Raw genomic sequence first — 20,778 nt, 5'->3', positions numbered from 1 at the left:
TGCAACCTCTAGGATAAAATACAAACTCCTTTACTTGGCAATTAAAGTCCTGGCCAATCTGATTCCTGCCTACCTTTCCAGACATCCCACACCTTTCATCTCCATGCCTTTGCACAGGCTATCTCCCCCAAGCCTGGACCACTCTCCCTCCTAAAATCTCTACCTTGGGATTTTGGCCCAAGTATCACCTTCTTCAAAAGGCCTTTTCCCATTTAATCAGATGTTAATGGCCCTTCTACCCAAGAAACCATCAAACTATAGAGGTGGGACCTTAAAGATCATCTAGTCCAAACTTCTCATTTTAGAAATGAGGAGGCTGGGGCGGCTAGGTGGTGCAGTGAGTAGAGCACCAGCCCTGGAGTCAGGAGGACCTGAGTTCAAATCTGGCCTCAGACACTTGACACACTAGCTATGTGACCATGAACAAGTCACTTAACCCCAACTGCCTTACCAAAAAAAAAAAAAATTAGAAATGAGGAGGCTGATGCCCCAAGAGGTAAAATAACATGCCAATGTTCACAGGGGTAAATGACAGAGACAAGTTTTGACCCCAAATCCTCTTTGTATATATCCTTTATTTACTCATCTGTGAACATGCTATATCCCCTCAATAGACCATAAACTCCTTGAGTGCAAGGACTCTTATTTTTGTCCTGGTATCTCCTAGGACTTAGTATAGTACCCTGGTAGCACTGTGTAGGTCCTTAATAAATGGTTGTCGATAAACTCCAAGTTCAGCTCGGCATCATGTTGATTGAACTGTTAGGCTCAACTCTGGAGTAGCTAAAGCTATAAAGCTTCAAAATCTCATCTGATAGAGATATGAGCACCACACCTAAGATAAACTGTAAATTCCATTCCCCAAATCTTATGCTAAAAGACACCAGAAGGAAAGTGGAGAAGAGCTAAGAATTGGACACACACTCAACTAGGACTCACTGGTAATTCTCACTGCCCGGTCATTGCGGAAATCCTCTGTGTCAGGTTCATCAAGATCTTCTAGGAAGTTATATTCTGGATCATCATCATCATCTGCTTCATCTAAAGAGAATAAAAAAAAGAAAGAAAATGACTTTTAGACACTTTCTAATCTCTGATCCTGATGCTAAAGCTCAATGTTCTGGAATCTCTGTACCCTCGGCAGGGCTCTCCTCTAGCCAGACACACTAGCTGTGTTCCACCCAGGACCAGAGAACAACTTACCCATTTCTGCACCAATGCCTTTGCAAAGGCACCTCATAAGGTCAACACCTAGCAAGGCGAAATTTATCAGAGGTAACTCTAAATTTACATCCTCAACTTATGCTAAAAAAAATTAAACAATTGTATTAAGAAATTGTACAAGATGATGTCCTCCCACTTTTCTCCACCAAGATATATTCCTGTCATCCTTGAAAAAACTCAATAATCGCCACCTTTTTGGAAAACCTACTCTAACATTCACTCAATTCTAGTCACTTCTTTCCAAAGTATTTATGTACTCACAATTTACAATAATTTAATTTGTATGATGATTTATGTTGTCTTTTAATGCATATGCACGTAACAATAAAGTTGCAAGTCTTTTGAGAGTTTTTTTCTCTTTTATTTCTTTGGTAGTTCCCTAAGGAACCTAGCAGTTAGGTCTCTGCACGATGGATTCTCTTAAATAAAAAAACTGTTAAGAATTGCGGACTACCTTCTTTCCTCTCTGAGCTCCAGCCCAGGAACTGGCAACATGGCTAAACGCACCAAAAAGATTGGAATTGTTGGTAAACATGGAACACGTTATGGTGTATCCCTCAGGAAAATGGTGAAGAAAACTGAAATTAGACAGCATGCCAAGTATACCTGCTCCATCTGTGGCAAGACCAAAATGAAGAGACGGGCTGTGGGTATTTGACATTGTGGATCCTGTATGAAAACTGTAGCCAGTTGTGCATGGACCTACAATACCACCTCTGCAGTCACAGTCAAATCTGCCATCAGAAGACTAAAGGAATTGAAAGACCAGTAAAATCTTCTTATGAAATATCTGTAGCCCACAGTCCAACAATAAATGGGTTAATTTATGGAATAAAAATCACTTTGGTTCTTAATAGTCAAAAAAACCCAAACTGTTAAACAACTAGTGGAGGTTCTGGGGAATTTCCAGTAGCATAAGGGAATTGTGTATAGGGTTACAACCCCCTTAGATCTACAGACAGCTCCTGCCCAAATGCAGCAAAGATGGGACAGGTTAACAGATCCCCAGAGCACCAGTCTCTATGATGCTTTGGAAGGCATATTGAAAAAGCTTTTAGGAAGGGTCCTTCTCAGTTTTTAGTAACTTAGTTATGTATTCTGCCCTCTAGACATAATTATTTGACTGTAATTAACAACATCCACCTAAATTATTCTAGTCTAGTGTGCCCCTCCAAAGCTACTTCTTAATTACTTTCTGCAAATGAGTTTCAATAATATGCAGATAACAGCGCAAGGCATATGTAGAAAATACTTTAGCCATGAGCTACTGCACAAAGACCAGTACATGTTTAAAGCTGGGTGCTGGGTATCTATACCCAGTCCCGTCTCTCATCTCTGTTCAACTCTTAGCAAACTCAGTTAGCAGGAGAACAAGGAGACCACATATGTCCTGAGTCACTGACTCTAAGTTCCCTCTCTTTAATTCTCTCTAATAGACAAAATAAATACTTTAAAAGGAAGGACATAGTTCCTATCAACCACTACTCCCACCCTAGACCCTCAAAACCCTGAAAGTCAGTTTTCTCTCTCTGCTCTTTCTATTCTACCAGCTGTCAGCTAGAATCTTTGTAACTAAGATAATGAAAACAAGATACTAAAACTGAAGCTACAGACAAAATCATGAGATCCACAAAAGCACCTCACCTACTTGCTATAAATACCCTTGTCTTGGCTTATGTCTCCGTGTGGGTTTGAGACCACTATCAAACTTTAAAATCAGAGTTTGAGTCAGAATGAAGAAAGTATCCTTTATTCTTTCTCATGAGAAAATGCACAGCCCTCCTCGCTCAAGGAGCTTCAGCCATGTAGTGCCAGAGCCTGGAAGCTCCAGCAGGCTTCTTTTTACCCTATTCCCCAATTCAGTCCCCACCTCTGTCCTAACCTACCATTGGCCTGTTGGTTAGACTCACAATTTTTCAGCAAGCAACTAGCTAATCATCCCAAAGCAATTTCAATCCTTCATTACCATAATTATTCATCAAATTAGCACCCTATCAGAGGACAGCGGTTCTCCAAAACTTTATTATGCATTTCCTTTACCAAATGTGGAGGCAACCAATTAGAAGAGGGTAGAGAATGCTTTTACCAATCAAAATTGTAACGTAACTGAGAGTTACCAGTAAATGTAAAAGCTCCTGGAAGAATGTATCCTACAGCTCTTCCCTTGATACTCTCACTTTTCTTCTTTTGTTTATGTCTTTCCCTGAAAGGCCCTTCCCACCTCCAACTCTGCCTACAGAAATCATAACCATCCTTGAAAAATCATCCTCAAATGCCATCTCCTCCATTCAGTCTTCTCTGACCACCCCAGCTAAAAGTTATGTTTCTTCTTAAGTTTCATGACATTTCATCTGTATCACTCTTACTCTTCTTACACTAAGTATTTACTATGCTTACACTGGCTTATACTATGGATTCCTTTTTCGTCCAATTATTTGAGCAAAGCGCTTATTGTCTATGTCTCAACTCTATTACTAGGTAATAATAAACTTCCTATCTTCCCATAGTAGCTAGAATATTTTCTTACACACAATAAGTCTTCAATATATATTTGTTGAAGTACAATTCTTATAAGTATCCCATGTTAGCTGAAATGACCACTCTTACCCCACCTGAGTACCCACATACTTCTACCTAGCGTGATCTAGCCCCTCCTAGCCAAAATTTACACAAATTCTCCAATCAGTCTCTCATTCATCTACCTACCCTTTCCCTCTTCTGAGTATAAAATGTATAAGAAATATGGGAATGGAGGTATGCATGCTCTATGGCAGTGGCTTGTGATTAAAGTTTGAAGAAAAAAAAAGGCAGAATTAGAATTCAAGGAATGATACGTACAAGTCACTATACATAAACAGCAGATAGCAGTTGACCTTTTTCACAAATGAATGTCAGCCCCATGATCCAGTTATATACACAATTAACCAGACTTTTTTATGAAAATTCCACTTTGAAGATAAGAGTGAAAGTACCACCTCTATCCTTACCCCACCCCCACCCCAAAACCCACCAAGCCTTATATCAAGGAAATTATCTGAGGACCAACTTTGCTAAGTAGACTTAGAAAAGGAAATTTTCAACCAAACTCTTGAAGACCAGCTACCAAGTCATACAGAGTTGCTACTAACATCATTAAAGGAATGACACAAACAAAACCACAAGTACTTGAAGTATTGCAATATACATATCAGGGATTCTGTTTTTTCAAGCAGTATTTTCTCCATTTGCATGTAAAGACAATTTTTGACATCCATTTCTTATAAAGTTTTGAGTTTCAAATTTTTTCCCTCCCCTCCCCCAAGATGGTAAGCAATTTGATATGTTACACATGTATTCTGTTTTAACATTCCAGGATACACACTAGAATTAGAGATTTACACCAATCTCCTAGAGACTCAATAGATATTGAGTTCCAAGTCAGGTAGGCAGACAGTCTTTAAATGGAAGCTGAGCATGTTCTAGGAATACTACACAAAGCACTGATGAGTTAGGCTGTCTTAGATGAAACTCTAAGGTTCCTTCTGATTCTGGAATTTTATAATTCCTATACTTTTCACTTTTTTCTTATTAGATCAATGAATACTGGGTCAGAATGAGAACAATGAAGTACTACAAAAACTGCAGCCATCAAAGAGGCTGATTCTTGATTCTCCCACTGGTTTGGGATCTAATCTCCTTGACTTCGTATTTATTTTGTAATTTCTTATCCCTCTGTATGGTGTATCCACAAAATAGGCCCATAAACTCCTGTCTCTCTATTCCTAGGGTCTAGGCACAATGCCAGACATATTAGTAAGCTCTTAATAAACTGAAAAATATATTTATGTTTATTACATCATACTAAGGCAGAAAGGCACCCTAACAGATTTTAGAAAAATTTAACATTAAAGGTTCAAACAAAAGAGGTTTCATGGTAACCCTAAGTAAAACATGATTTTAGAAAACAAGGTCACCTTATTTAACCTCTCCCCTAATGCAAGAATCTCCCTCCTTTAATAATCCTAACAGGCAGATCATCCTCATGCTCTCCCCTTATTCAAACGCACTTGTATCATAGTGTACATACTCTATTTCCCCATAGAATGTAAGCTCCATGAGAACTGGGACCAAAGTGGTTTATGTTTTTGTATCCCCATTGATCACCACACAGGAAACACTGAATAAATGTTTGATAAATTGAATTGTTTGAATTCAGCTAATCAAACATCATATTCTCTAAGATTTCAGTTAACTGAAAATTTCAATAGATTAGGAAAGAAATACGAATTGAGGCCAGCAAAGACCACTTACCCTCATTTTCCACATCATCATTCATGAGCCCCCCCAGCCACATTTTCCAGTCCTCATCATCTGCTGTATTGGGATCATACATGTCTGGTGTGATGTCTGGAGCCCGGAGCTCAGCCTCCAGCTGCCCTAAAGGAACATCTTTTAGGGGCATTTTGGAGCGTGTGCGGAAGGCAATGAGGCTGTCATCCAATGGCTGACCAATGGCAAAAAGGGTGAAACAGAATATCAATAAATGTCTTATTTTTTCAGAATCCAGTCCACATTCTCAAAGTCCAATCTTTCCTCAGTATATTATGCTCCTAGAGCTTTCTTAGACCTTTTTGTTCTCTTGAAGGATCTGGGGTCCAATTAAATTCCTAGTTTATATGGTAAGTGATCATTTCTATTTTTTTCTTTTTTCAAAAAATTTTAAAGTTCTTTTATAAAAAAATTTGAGTTCTCAATTCTCTTCCTCCATCCCCTCCCCCATCCACTGAGAAGGCAAGTAATATACCAGTTATATATGTGAAATAACTCAAAGCAGTTTCAATATAAGCCATGACACCAAAAATAAATAGTGATAAAATTACACTTTCACTTGTACTCAGATTTCCTCAGTTCTTGGTCTGCAGGTGGATAGCATTTTTCACCAAGACTCCTTCAGAGCTGTCTTTGATCACGGTACTGATCAGAGTAGGTAAGTCTTTCATGGTTGATCATCATTACAATACTGCTGCTACTGGGTCCAATGATTTCCTGACTCAGTTCACTTCATTTTGCATCTGTCCACATAAGTCTTCTCATGTTTGTATGAAACTGCCCCCTTTAGCATTTCTTACAGCACAACAGAATTCCATCATAATCATATACCACAACTTGTCCAGCCATTCCCCAACCGACAGGCATCCCCTCCATCTCCAATTCTTTGCTACCACAAAAAGAGCTATAACTATTCTTGTACATACAGGTCCTCTCCCTTTTTCTCTCATCTCTTTGTAATTCAGACCCAACAGCGGTATTGCTGGGTCAACGAGTATGCACAGTTCTATAGCCCTTTAGCCCTTTGGTATACGTATAGCTCCCAACAGTTCTCCAGAATGGCTGGACCAGTTCACAACTCCACCACGTTCACGAGTGCACTTATTTTCCCACACCCCACTCCAGCATCTGTCATTTTTCATAGGTGTGAGGTGGTATCTCAGAGTCGTTTTAATTTGCATTTCTCTAATCTATAGTGATTTAGAGCATTTTTTATGACTACAGATAATTTTGATTTCTTCTTCTGAAAAGCTGCCTGTTCGTATCCTTTGAACATTTATCAACTGGGTATAAGTTCATTTCTTAACAGTTTCCTATGAAATACTCAGGTTGCACAGAAGGCCTTCTCTAAGGTTCAAACTGACTTTAAATCCCAAACTTTTGGAACTTACACCCTTCCTGAGTGATGAACTTAAAAATAAAAATAAGGACTATTTTCCCCAAGCTTTATGATTCTAAGAGTTTTCATCCCTTCCCACTAATCCTTTCATTTAGAAAGATTATACCGCATAGAAAACTTTAAAATAATGCATGATAACGAAGAGATTTGTGATAGCTGTAGGACATTATGGTCATATGACTATGGGAGATCATGGAGGCTCTATCTCAGAAATGGATAATCACAGCCCTATTTTTCTTAAATTAATTTTTTTTAATTTAACAGCAATCTATTTTCTCTCCTTCCATGTCCCTACCTGCCCCACTGGAAAAAAACAAAACAAAACACCCTTGTAACAAACATGCATAGTCAAGCAAAACAAATTCTCACATTTCCACATTGTTCAAAAGTGTATGTCTCACCCAGACATATTCAGCATTTTATGTCAATCTTCAAGCAAATACGAAGGCAAAATATTTGCTGTTTTCAACAGTACTGATGTCATGATTAAAGGCATCAGCATGGTGTCATGCAAAGGATCAAAAGACATGGATTCAAATCCTAGCTCTGCCACTTCCTATCTAAGAAAGCTTCTTTAACTGCCCTGAGTCTCAGTTTCCTAACCTGTTAAATGTGGATAATGATACTTGGGCTTTTAATATGCTTCACTCTACATTTTGTGTCTTCCTTGTGAAATGTAAGGTTTAGTTTTAAAACTAGAGCACCTCATAGAGTGTCTTACAAATAGGAGATGCTAAATTGCTTTGCTGAATTGAAGGAAATTATTGTGGGCAAAGTCAAGCCAAATCATCAAGTATTAAGTGCCTACTATGTTCTGGGAACTGTGCTAAGGATACAAAGAAAGGCAAAACACTGGCTTTCAAGGAATTCGCAGTCTAATAGGGAGATTACATTTAAATAACTAGGTACAAGTAAGATATATAAAGGATAAATTTTAGGTAAACAAGATAAGGAAGGCATTCTGAAGGGGATTAGGAAAGGCTTCTTTTAGAAGGTAGGGATTTTAGTTGGGATCTGAAGGAAGTCAAGGAAGATAAGAGACAGAAATGAAGAGGGAGAGAATTTAAGTCACAGGCAATAGCCACTGAAATGCACTAAGTCAAGAGATGAAACATCTTTGGGGAGAAGTAGGGAAGGGGTCAGCGCCACTGGATTACAAAGGGGAAGAAAGTAAGATGTGAGGATACTTGAAAGGTAGGAAGGGGCTAAAGTTATAAAGGGCCAAAGATAGGATTTTATATTTGATTCTGGAGGCAATAAGGAGGCTATTCAGTAGGGGGGGATGACATGGCCTGACCTAGGCTTTAGGAAAATCATTTTGACAGGATGGACGGCAGTGGGGAGAAACTTGAGGGAGACCAACCAGCAGATGATTCCAACAGTCCAGATGTGAAGTGATGTTTACTTCAAGACAGTTGCAGTGTTAAAGGAAATAAAGGGGCACATGTGAGAAATGTTATGAAGGCAGAATTGACAGGACTTGGTAACAGATTGTATATGGGGGAGGGGGCAGTGAGAGAAAGTGAGGAGTCCAGAATAATGCCTATGTTGTAAGCATGGGTGCCTGAGATGATGGTGATGCCTTCAGCATCAGCAACAGGGAAGTTAAGGAAAGAGAAAGACATGGGAAGAAAGATAATTAGTTCAGGTTTGGACATACTGAGTTTAAGACGTCTGTAGGACATCCAGCTTGAGATGACTAAAAGGCAGTTGGAGATGCGAGAATGGAGGTCAGGATAGAGATTAGGGCTGAATAGACAGATCTGAGAATCATGAGCGCAATGATAATAGAATCCATGGGAGATAATGAGATTACCAAGTGAAATATTATAGTGGGAGAAAAGCAGAGGGCCCAGAACAGAGGTTTGGGGGACATCTTCTGTCAGTGACTGTGAACTGGATGAAGATCCAGAAAAGAAGGTTGAGAAGGACGCAGTTAGACAAGTGGGAAAACCAGAAGAGAACAGTATCACAAAAACCTAGAGAGAAGAGAGTACCAAAGAGAAGAGGGTGATCAAAAGTGTCAAAAAGCTGCACAGAAGTGGCCATTACATTTGGCAATTAAAATTGAGTGATGAGGTAAGAAGCGAAACTGTAGAGAATTATGGAGAGAATGAGAAGAAAGGAAACAGAAGCACAAAATAAGAACTCCTTTGCAAGGAGTTTAGCCACAAAAGGGAGGAGAGATATGGACAGATAAAGTGAGAGTTTTTTGAGGATAAGAGAGAAATGGTAGTGTTTATAGGCACCAGGAAAGCAGAAGGCCAACAAAGAGAGAATGATGATTAGTAAGAAAGTGGAGATGATGTAAGGTGCTGGAGAAGATGGGAATAAATGGGGGTCATACGTAGAGAAAAGGGCTACCTCTTCATGTGAGAGAGGAGTGAAGAAAAAGATAGTGGTAGAAGGCATGCATGTAAATGATGTGAGATGAAGGGAAAAGAGAAGTTCTTGGCAAATAGCCTCAACTTTTTCAGAGTCTTATTTGGCAAAGTTCTCAGCTGAGATGTCTTAGGAACTCTGTTCAGCATAACAACCAAGCATAATTCCAGAGAACTAGTGATGAAACATGCTACCCACCACCTGATAAAGAGATGCACTCAAGCATGCAGAATAGCCATTTCCAAAAGAAAAAAAAAATGCCATGTCCAATGAAGAACTTTTTTTGCTTGACTAAGTATTCATGCAACACGGGTTCCATTTTTCTTTTGTTCTCAACTGAAAGGAGAGAAGGTGAATTTTAGATGACTGAAAAGATATATATATATATATTTTTTTAAAGATTTAGAAAGATGCCTATGGGAGGACAAGTGTAGGAGAAGACTGCTAGTGAATTCTGGTTCTTTTCCTTAGTCTGGTTATCCCATTTACAGGTAGGAAGGATAATCATTGTTTTTGAGGCCAAAGTTTATAAGATTATTAAGATTATTCTCCCTGTTCTGCTCACCTTAATCTGCATCATACAAGTCTTCTTGTATGAATTTGTTTCTTTGAAACAATCCTTGTCATCATTTCTTATGACACAGTGATGTTCCATCACATTTATCAGACAACTTGTTCAGCCATACCCCAGCTGATGGATACTCTCTCAGATTCATATTTTTTGCTACCTCAGAAAAAATTATAAATATTTTTTGTACATCTTTACTGAGAGTTTGTTTTGTAATCCTTCCTTTAGAAGCAAGAGAGTAAAAAAATCTTTCAAAGACTCTTACCCTAGAAGATTCTGCTCTCCAATACTTGGATACCATACTTCACTGACGCAGAACATCGGTGGGCAGAATTGGTGCATTAGAAAAATGGGCTGTGCTTCTGTATTCCATAATAATATTATTTCTTGCCTACACTATATACCCCATTCCTTCTTTAGCAGATTTGATACTTACTGACAATGAAAAAGCACAAACTGAGTAAAATTCACAAGGCTATGCTTTCATACCTGCCTTCTGTACTGGAATTCAAAGGGAAAAATCTCTTCTTCCCTCTGAACACCAAACTTCACCAAATTACTCCTAGACATCCTAGATTACCTAGAGTCGGATGTGCTTACCTGGAATGAATCCATGCAGACTGGACTGCAAGCCAGCTCTTCATCTACTGCATGCAGTTTCTCCATAAAAGTACTATCCTTGTTCTGTTTGGGCTTAGGAGGCGGGGGAGGCCCCATGGGTACGACCTCAGCACTGATGTGCCTGATGGGAAGGGTGGTGATTTTCTCAGCCTGATTAAGAAAGGCAATTATATTCAACAAAGACCTTATAAGTATAAAGGACCCAGCTCTCTCCATCCAGACAGGGGCTGATTCTATTTCATTCTGTTTTCTACCACACAGTGGTCTTACTGAAGCCTTCTAATGAGACCAAATGGGATGCTACTAAAGTGGCCATGAGGTGAGAAAATTATTAGGCCTTTAACTTGATTTTTTTAAGAGCACAAATGAAAGACACAAGGTACTAGACAAAGGAAGGATAAGTGAAATACAGGGTCTCTTGCCCTTTCCTCCTCTCTACTGAAGAACTAAGCAAACTCTTCTCTCCCTGGTAAGTTTCAATGAAACCTTAGTCACTCATTCCAAAGCAGCTAAGAATAAATGACAATTTTCAAACTCAATGAAACTATGTCGTGGCTTAACATTTTGCCAAATTCAGAGGTCACATAAGTCAATGAGTTTACCCTGGATATATAAGCAAGAGAATAATACAAAAGCCAGGGCTGACTACAGGCTGAGTTTATGGACAACTCTTAATTATTTATATAACAAAGCCATGCAGATCATATAACATAGCAAACAATAATAAATAATAGAAAAAAGTTGGCTCTAGATACATATAGTCAGTGACATACTGTCAGTCACACAAACATACTTGCTCACAGACAGACATACTCATGCTCATTTCCTCTTTCTCTCTCACTTACTCACTCTTACTCTCCTCTCTCTCACGATATAATTCTTTTTCTATTGAACTAAGTATTGGGCTGGAGGAGAAGTCTCAGGTTTAGAATAGATAATTCTTAAGAGGGTAATCCAAATTCATTCATGTTCACACAACTGAAAGCTGACTACATTACTTATTTACCTCTGAGAGTATTCCTCCCTCCTCATCTGTCTCAGTCATCTCTGAAGACTGTCTCATCCTGGACCTCTTTGATCCCCGTGGAGAAGAAGCAGTGCTTTCCACATCACTTTCCAATAAACTCTACAAAAGGAAGTCAGTAATCCAAGTCATTATTCTTTGCAACTGCCCTTGACAGAATTGGGGCTCACTTGCTTTAATTATCATTGCCAAACAATTCTATAAAAATGTCAAAATGATATGAATAATAAGCAAACACAATCATTTGATCTAAACCGCAAGGAAATGAGCTGACAAAACGTACTGTGCCTCCATCTTCTCTAAAGAATAGGCAATCTTATAAATTCAAGATAGCGAAGTAAACCTAGCCTTGTGGAGACAAACCTCTGATACGCAATCAGTAGAACCATGGAAGCTATCTGCTCACCTCTTCAGCTGTCTCATCTTCCTCCTCATCTTCTGGCTGGTATTCTTCATCTGAAGAATCATCCTCTTCAAGAGGAATATCCACAAATTGAGGAGGCTGCAATAATACAACCATAAGACAACAGAATGGAATAACATACAAGACACATGAACTTTAAGGAGGAAGCAAGAGAGAAACCTGGTGGCAGACTACATTCATCCCTAAACGTAAATAAAAAGGACATGGTTAAAGAGGTCACTACATTATTAAAGAGGCAAATGTACATAGAGAGCAGTAAATGGTAAAAACACAAATAGGATGAGCCACGAAGTAGTAAACAAGGAGGTTGTTAAAACTGACCACTGATTACAAGAGTCTTATTGGCAAAGCTTACCTTGATTTCATTGGCCTTCTTAATTGGAGAAATGTTCCATGTTGGAATTACCTACCAAAAAAACTAAGAAAAGTAAGTTCCCTTATATATAAACACACATTACTTTATGAGTCTTCTTTCCTTTCCTCCTTTACTCTCACAATGGGCTACAGACTGGATGGGGGGAGGAAGGGAACAGGACAGATGATAGTGTCTGAGAATGCTTTGTGTCTGCGTACAAAAAGAAAGAGTAAGAGGTTCGGAATCTATTGATACTATTGTTACAGCTGCTCTCCGAATTTACCTTGTCTGAGCAAACTCCAAGTTATTAGCACCTAAAGCACTGAGGACCTAAAGAAGGGCTGCACCTGCTCCTGAGTTTCCACCAGAAACAGAGATGATCTCCACAGATACAGGTGATCATAACAATAAGGTAAACTATCTGGTAGCAGTCCTATGGGCCAGTGGATCCCTGAATATGATTTCTATATCTCTAAATACTTCCACTGTTTTAAGGTTATATGATCACTAGGCAGCTCAGTAACATAGAAAATATAGTTCTAAGTTCTAGACTTGGAGACAAGAAGACCCCAGTTCAAATCCTCCTCCAGACACTATTTATTAGCCATATGATTTTGCAAGTCACTTAACTTTTCTCAATTTCAGTTTCCTCTCTGCACAATGAGACAGCATCATTTCATATGGTAGTTAGGAGGATCAAGTGAGATAACATGTATAGAAAGTGCTTAGCACAGTGACTGGCATGCAGTAAGTGCTATATAATGCTCATCCCCCAACTTGTCTTTCTTATATCTCTTTCTAGGAAGTATCAAATCCAACCTGATGTATCAGACATCCAAAGCAAAAGCAAAAAGCTACTCACCACTCCTTTCTCCACAACTTCCTTCAATTTTGAGCGTGTCATTTTAGGTTCCTGAGAGAGAGAAAAAAGGGAAAAGAAATTGCAAATGAGGTTGAGTTTTCTAGGTAAACCATATGGTTTCCAAATAGATATTTGTTTCCTTTATATTAATGTTTACTTCTTTATTTCTCTTATCTTCTTGTATGGCTAACACTTATAGCACAATGCTAAATGAAAGTGGTAAAATCTTGGCCCCTAAGAGGACAGAGAGACACACCTCTATCTTTGCAGTGGAAAGATGAGGGACTATATATGAAGAATGTGACATACACTGTCAGACACTTATTTGTCAGCTGGCTTTAACTGTTTTTCTTTGTTAGGAAAGGTTTGGAGGAGTGAGGGTGGAGGGGCAAAACATGGAGAGAGAAGGAAAGGGTATATATTCAGAAATGACTATGTCATAAAAACAAGTTATGAATTAAGTCCTATTTTTAACAAAAAAAAAATATGATGAGACTGGAAATGCTTGCTTTACTCCTAATTTTATTAGGAAGGTTTCCATTTTTTCCCTCACTTCAAACAATGTGAGGTGTTCATTTTAGATAGCTTTTATAACGAAGGAAAGATGCTTTCACTCCTATGCTTTCTACAGATTTTTAACATTAAGTACTGCATCTCATCAAAAGCCTTTTATGGACCTATTACCATAAAGTGTTTATTGTTTTGATATTGATAAAAATATTCTAATCATTTAAATGATGTTACATTCCTGATATCTGCTGATAAACCTAAGAATAAAAATTACTGGGGAAGGAACTCATTTTTCTTTCTTTTTTATTTTGTAAAATTAATCGTTTTCAACATTCATTTTTATAAGATTTTGAGTTCTAAATCCATGTCCCCCTTTCCAAGATGGCATGCAATCTGAGATAGGCTATGTATGAATGATCATATTAAACATATTTCCACATTAGTCATGTTGTGAAAGAAGAATCAGAACAAAAAGGGAAAACCATAAGAAAATAAAAAACAAAAAACAACAAAGAAAGAGAAAACAGTATGCTTAGATCTGCATTCAGACTCCATAGTTCTTTCTTGGGATGTGGATAGCATTTTCCATCATGAGTCTTTTGGAACTGTCTTAGATCAGTGTACTGCTCAGAAGAGATAAGTCTAAGTCATTGCACAATGTTGCTGTAACTGTGTACAGTGTTCTCCTGGTTCTTCTCACTTCACTCAGCATCAGAGGAACTTGTTTTTCAACACAATTCCAAATGTATACATGGGGTAAATATAAAAAGCCACACCATAAAAAAATTAGGGAGAAATGAAGGGTTATATTGTAACTGCAGATGGGGGAAAATCTTGAAGTAGTCAAATATACAAAAAGTCATAAAAGGTAAAAGATCATTTTAATTATGTAAAATTAAAGCTTTTGCATAAATAAAAGCAAAGCAAAGAGAAGAAATGCAAAATGGGAAAATATTAAATGGATTAAGCATCTCTGATAAAAATCAGAAATTCAAATTCAAATATGAAAGGTTAAAAGCTGTATCTCTAAAGAACATGAATTTGGGGTCAAAGAATAAGAACAGATAGTTTGTATTCTGAAAACTATCATCAATAACCACTTGAAAAGTCTTCAAATAGCTAATAACCAAAGAAATGAATATTAAAACTCTGAGTTATCAATTTACACCTGTCAAATTAGGAAAGATGGAGAAATTCAATGTTGGCAGAACTGTGGGGAAAAAAACGGGTATAGTAATTCACTGCTGGTGGAGCTGCAATTTGTTACAACCATTTTGGAGAGCAAAATGGAATCATTTAATGAAATACAAGTTATAAAATTGTTCATATTCTTTGACCCACAATACCCTGCCACTAGGTTTATAGCAACAACTCTACCTTCAAGAAGATTAAAAATAGGGGGAAAATGCCTACCTATACAAAAATATTCCATTTTAAAATAATATTTCTATTTGGAATAGCAAAAAATTTAAAACAAATCATGTGCCCAAGACCAGTGAAGAGCTGAATAAATATGAATGCAATGGAATATTATTACTCTATAAGGAACAATGATTATGAATAATTCAAAGAAACATGGGAAGGCTTGTACGAATTAATGCAGAGTGAAGAAGCAGACTGAAAAGAATACAAACTGATTACAATTGTGGATAAGATAATATGGCCAAAAACAAAACTAAGTTAAATACAATGTAAGAACGATTTTATTACAGTTAAAAAGACTTCTATTCTTTTAAAATACTAAATTACAAAAGGGTAAGATTGCATATATTCTCAATTACAAATACTCTTTGATATTGTTTTACTTAATAAGTTTATCAGGTATTAAAACAAAATTATCAATTTAAAAATAAGAAAACAACATTGAAGTTTGAGAGTTTTGATATGGCAATTCTACTGCTAATGCTGTTAAATCTATTTTTTAAGTCTCCTCTCAAGTCCCACCAATTTTTCTGGCCAAATCAATCCCATAACATTAAACAGTTAATAACTCACAAACACGGGCAAGTCGTCTGTCTCACTGATGGCTGCCTTCATCATTGCTACCACATGTTCATTTGTGATCACTTCCTGGAGAAAAAGGATATTTTTGCTTTAAGCATCAAAGATTCGTTCATTTGATTTAAAGTTCTATTATAGAATCAAAAACACAAGAGAATTGGAAAGGAACCTTATGGCCATCTAGTCTAATCTATACAGGAAAGGAAATCCCCACTGCAACCTACCTGACAAATAAAAACAGGGACCCACAGCACCTCTTTAGGCAGTACATTTCACTTCAAGACAGCTCTAATTCATAGGAAGTTTTTTCCCTGATATTAAGCCTAAATTGATTAAATCTTTGTACTTCAACCATATGCTCCTGATTTGCTCTCTGGGTCAAACAGAAAGAGTCTACTCCACAAGACAGTCCTTCTTTCATGTCACTCCTAAGACTTCTCCAGGATAAACATGCCTAGTTCCTCTCACCAATTCTCAATAACTCAGGGCCATCCAGACTATCCTGGTTGTCCTCTTCAGGAAAATCTCTAGCTTATTAATGCTCTTCTACAGTACTTAGAATTGAACACAAAAATGCAGATGAAGTCTGACCAATGGGACGATCACCTTCCAATTCCTAGAAGCTATGCCTCTCTTAATACAACTGCTGACTCATATTTGACCTTGCAGTCCACTAAAACCTCCAGACCTTTTTCAGAACACCTACTGTCTAACCACACTACACTTATCTTCTACTTGTGAATTTTTTTGTATCCAAGTGCAAAATTTTACATTTGTCCCTAGTGAATTACATGTTACATTGGGCCCAATATTCTAACCTTTCAAGATGCTTTTGATAATGATTCTGTTGTCCAATGTTGATGAGCATACCATCTATATCTTTATTAGTAAAAATGTTTTTTATCCTACTATAAATCCTTTGAGCTAGACATACGGCACAGGTAAAAAATAAGACACCCAAATAACTTTTGTGTAGAGAATGAAAGTGAGGAGGTCCATAAGGCCCTCTTCTCCCTAGTTTTTTTTTTTGACATTTTTCTGGTTATCCTCCTCCTTGTCTGACTGCTCCTTCTCAGCCTACTCTTCTGGATTTTCATCCAATTAACATTCATTAACAAAGGATATCCCCCAAAATTCTGTTTTGGGCCCTCTGCTTTTTACCTCTTAAATGCATAGTTGTAATAGCCTCCTAACTGGTGTTCCTGCGTCCAATTTCTCCCTTCTGCAATCAATGCTTTACACCACTGCCTACATAACCTTCCTAAAACACTACCTTAAAAACATCCCTGTTTCAAAGAGGTTCACTGGCTACCTGCTGCCTACTAAGAAAATACTTAGTTGGCACTCAAGGCCTTTTGACTCCAGCCTATCTTTTTAGCTACTCTCACGATGATCCTCTTAATGCACTGTTTCTTTCAGTTAAACCGGTCTACTGGTGGCCCCCGATTCTTGTCCTGCTCTCTTCCATCTCTATGCCTTTGCTTATACTCTCCCTCATGTTTTAATATGGACCTTTTCCTCCTCCATTTCTACTTCTTGAAAGCTTCTCCAGTGCCAACCCTTCCATGAAACCTTCCTTGAATTCCCAGATAGAACTGATCTAATGTCTTTTCAAATCTCCCTTTTTAATCAATCTGAACCTTTCCTTTATACTTATTATATTCTAATGTGCACTAAAAGTTATTTTCATGCAAATTTTATTGGCAGCAAATCTTGACAGTAAGGATTGTGTTTTATTTCATCTTTGAATACATGGGACACGGAACAGTACTCCACAGATAGTAAGTGCTTACTGTTTGCTAAGTTGATTTGAAAATGATTTGATTTGCATAATAAATTTCTGTCTCTGGGCCCTCCTCCTCCTCATCCTAGCCACATATCTCCTGCTGGCCCCTCTGCTCCCAAACCCACCTCAGCCTTACTCACATGAAGGATGTTTCTCACATTGACCACTGTTAGGTTATGCTGTTTGGCACCATCTTCTAAGGTACGGTCAAGCATGTCATCCAGCTTCAGGTCATAAGCCAAGGCCCCTTCCTCCTGACTTTTTCCATCCCGTTTCCTCTTGGTGGCCTTTTTCTTTCTCCGTCTTTTCTCACCCTCTTCACCATCTTGTTCTTCTGTTAACAAGTAAGGAAAACCATCAATGAAATACACTGAAGTCAACTGTGGTGTAAACAACAAGAAGCAACAAGAAACTTTTTAAAAATCTTTAGGCTTAAGAGCAAAATAAGCCAAATGCTTCTTCACTGTTACTTATTAATAACATCATCAATACAATTTATTTTTCAATGCATTTACAGATAATATATATTCTTCTCTAAACCAGATAAAATGACTGCTTCATAAACCTAAAAAAAAATTCTAAAATTTCTTTTTAAACCTCCCAGAAGCCAGAAGGCAAACGATACTACTGATGAACAGTTATATGCTGTTTAATATTGGGGAAAATGAAACTGCTCAGCCTGTAGCTCCAGATCTCAGAAGGAATGCTATACAGAAGGGAGCCTTTGTTCTTTGGAATGGAAGGGAAAGAACAAAAAGAGGTAACAGGAAGTACAAACCCAAGATAAGCAAGAAGAGAATAAGAAAGTACCCAACTGCCCTGGATGAATTCAGGTTATCAGATCAAGACACAATATATTCCAAGGTACTGAAAAAAGTGTCAAACATGATAGTCAATCCCTGCGAGAAACATCTAAAACATTATGAAGAACAAGAGAGGTGCTGCTGAACTAGAGAATAGCACATATCTAAAGGGGAATGAGAGTCTGCTAATTATATGCCAGGCCAATGAATATGATTTTGATCTCTGGCAAAATTCTAAAATGTACCACCAAAAGGAATGTTTGCAAGGACTATTTTACTTTTGTCTTTATATACAGAGTACCAAGCACGGGGCTTGGCACCTAGTTTGTGCTTAATCAGAGCTTTGACTGTCTTAGCAGACATCTAAAAATGGGAGAGGTGATCAGAAAGGGCCATGGCTTCATCAAGATCAAGTCCTGACACACAGACATTATTTCCTTTTTTGAAAGTGTTATAGATGTCTTTGTTTGGCATTTATATCCCTTTTAGATCTAGCTCAAACCTACCTATCCAAGCCATAATACTGTACATTACTCCCCTCTACATATCTTTTGCTCCAGCCAAACAGACCTACTTGCTTCTTCCAATACATGAAATTCCATCTCCTGCCCCCTTGCCTTTACACAGGCTATCCCCCAGGACTGAAATGCATTCTCTCCTCATGCAGGTTTTAGTGTTCCAACTTAATCTTCTACATGAAGTCTTTCCTAATACCTCCAGCTACTAATCTCCCTCCCCAAATCACTTGACATTTGATTTGCATATATTTTTAATTCATTTGTATGTATATGTTTTCTCCAATATTCATGAGCTCCTTGAGGGCAGGGAATTTTTGTTTTTTCCTTTATATCCCCAACTACTAACTGTCTTGTAGAAAGCAAGTGTTTAATAAATGCTTGCTGATTCAATGACTAATCAAGAACAGGTCATGAAGGTGAACAATGAGTTCCCATAAAAACTAATCCTTGCCCTGGAGAAGAGATGAGTAGTGCATCTCTTCCTTAGGTAGAGTACATGATAACGCATTCTGTTCAGGCTGAGTGTCAGCTGATTTTGCCTAACTTTTTATTATAAGGGAGAGCTCACTGCGGTGGGAAGAGGTTTATCTGTGAATGACATGGAACATTAAAAAAAAAAAAGGCATCACCAAAACATTTTTTTTTTAAATGAAAAGAACAGTTAATGACAGATTAACCTCATTTCCTTTTTACGACATGGCTAATAGACTGGTAGACCAGGAATGCTGTAAATACAGTTTACTTGAAGTTACTAAAGTATTTGACCAAGTTGCTCCTATTACTGCTTCAGAAATGATGGGAGAAGTGAGCAAGCCAGAAATACATTTCTATGAATTTAGAATTGTTTGACTAGTTGGAAGCAGAGAAAAATCATTAATGATCCAATGTCAACTTTAAGCAAAATCTCTGTAGAGTGCCCCAGGGATCTGTGCTTGGTTTTCTGCTAACATTTTTGTAGATCATTTTGATAAAATAGATGCCACGCTTAACATACATGTAGATGACACAAAATTGGGAAGGATATGTGCAAAGACAGAGTCAAGCTCTAAAAGACTTCAAATGAGCTAAAACTTTAGGCCAAATTTAATAAGGTGAAATTTAATGGAGATATATGTCAATTATTATACTTAAATTTAAAAAAAATTAACTTCACAAGTATAAGACAAGACTGGGCTAAATCATACAAAAAAGATATGGGTGTTTTTGTGAACTGTAAGCTCAGTATGACTCAATGGTTTCAAATACAGCACCAAATTAATATCAAGCATGTCAAAAGAGAAAGTGTCCAGGACAATGGAAGCAATAGTCATGTTAAATTCTGCCCTGGTTCAACTACATCTGACATACTGTATTTGGTTCTGGATGCCACAACGATAGGCTGGAAACCTTCCAAACAAGGGCAACCAGAGTGATGAGGGGTCTAGAGACCACATACTATGAGGATAAAATGAAAGAATGACAGATATTTAGCCTGGAGAAGACAATATTAAAAGGGATATGCTCACTCTCTTCAAAAATTTGAAGGGTCATCCTGTGGGAAAAGATAAGAGTTCAATCATACAATCAACAAGCATTTATTCCAGGCATTATGATAGGCACTAGCACATTCTCTGTACTAGTACAAAGGTATTTTGTATTAGTACTAGGCATTCTTTGTGTAAGTACAAAGAATAAAACACCCCTACTCTCCAAAGAATGAAACTCTGGAAGAGCTTACATTCTAATGGCGGAGGCAATGTGTACATATATAAGCAAATAAAGAATAAATACAAAGTGGTTTAGAAACGAATGTGTTAGCCGTAGGCAGTGCTTAAGTTGCATCTTGAAGGGGAAAAAAAAGGATTCTGTGAAGCAGAGATTAGGAGAGAGTGCATTCCAGGCATCAAGAATGACCACTGCAAAATCAATGAGATAGGAAACGTAGTATGCAGTATGAGGAACAAAGACAAGGCCAGTAGAACTGAAAGGCAGAGTGTTGCAGGGGGTGTAATGA

At 37.7% G+C, this 20,778-nt stretch overlaps 1 protein-coding gene and 1 pseudogene across 3 annotated transcripts in view; one reads left to right on the top strand and one right to left on the bottom strand.

Annotated features, from left to right (window-relative positions):
• The window catches only part of GON4L (gon-4 like), a 74,983-nt gene that overhangs the window by 28,853 nt on the left and 25,352 nt on the right, over positions 1-20,778 (bottom strand). For all 3 annotated transcript variants that reach the window (XM_036753741.1, XM_036753742.1, XM_036753739.1), the window contains exons 4-12: positions 17,605-17,798; positions 15,673-15,747; positions 13,168-13,218; positions 12,306-12,356; positions 11,933-12,028; positions 11,509-11,628; positions 10,482-10,652; positions 5,515-5,707; positions 940-1,041 (exon numbers count right to left, since the gene is read on the bottom strand). In XM_036753741.1, coding sequence (XP_036609636.1) covers positions 940-1,041; positions 5,515-5,707; positions 10,482-10,652; positions 11,509-11,628; positions 11,933-12,028; positions 12,306-12,356; positions 13,168-13,218; positions 15,673-15,747; positions 17,605-17,798 — 1,053 coding nt within the window. The remainder of the gene's footprint in view (positions 1-939; positions 1,042-5,514; positions 5,708-10,481; positions 10,653-11,508; positions 11,629-11,932; positions 12,029-12,305; positions 12,357-13,167; positions 13,219-15,672; positions 15,748-17,604; positions 17,799-20,778) is intronic.
• LOC118845739 lies at positions 1,718-2,065 on the top strand (annotated as a pseudogene).

This window comes from Trichosurus vulpecula, chromosome 4 (genome assembly GCF_011100635.1).
Source record: "Trichosurus vulpecula isolate mTriVul1 chromosome 4, mTriVul1.pri, whole genome shotgun sequence".
In the NCBI taxonomy this organism is placed as follows: domain Eukaryota; kingdom Metazoa; phylum Chordata; class Mammalia; order Diprotodontia; family Phalangeridae; genus Trichosurus; species Trichosurus vulpecula.
Note: the sequence above shows the minus strand (reverse complement) of the source record. Positions and strands in the feature narration are given on the sequence as shown.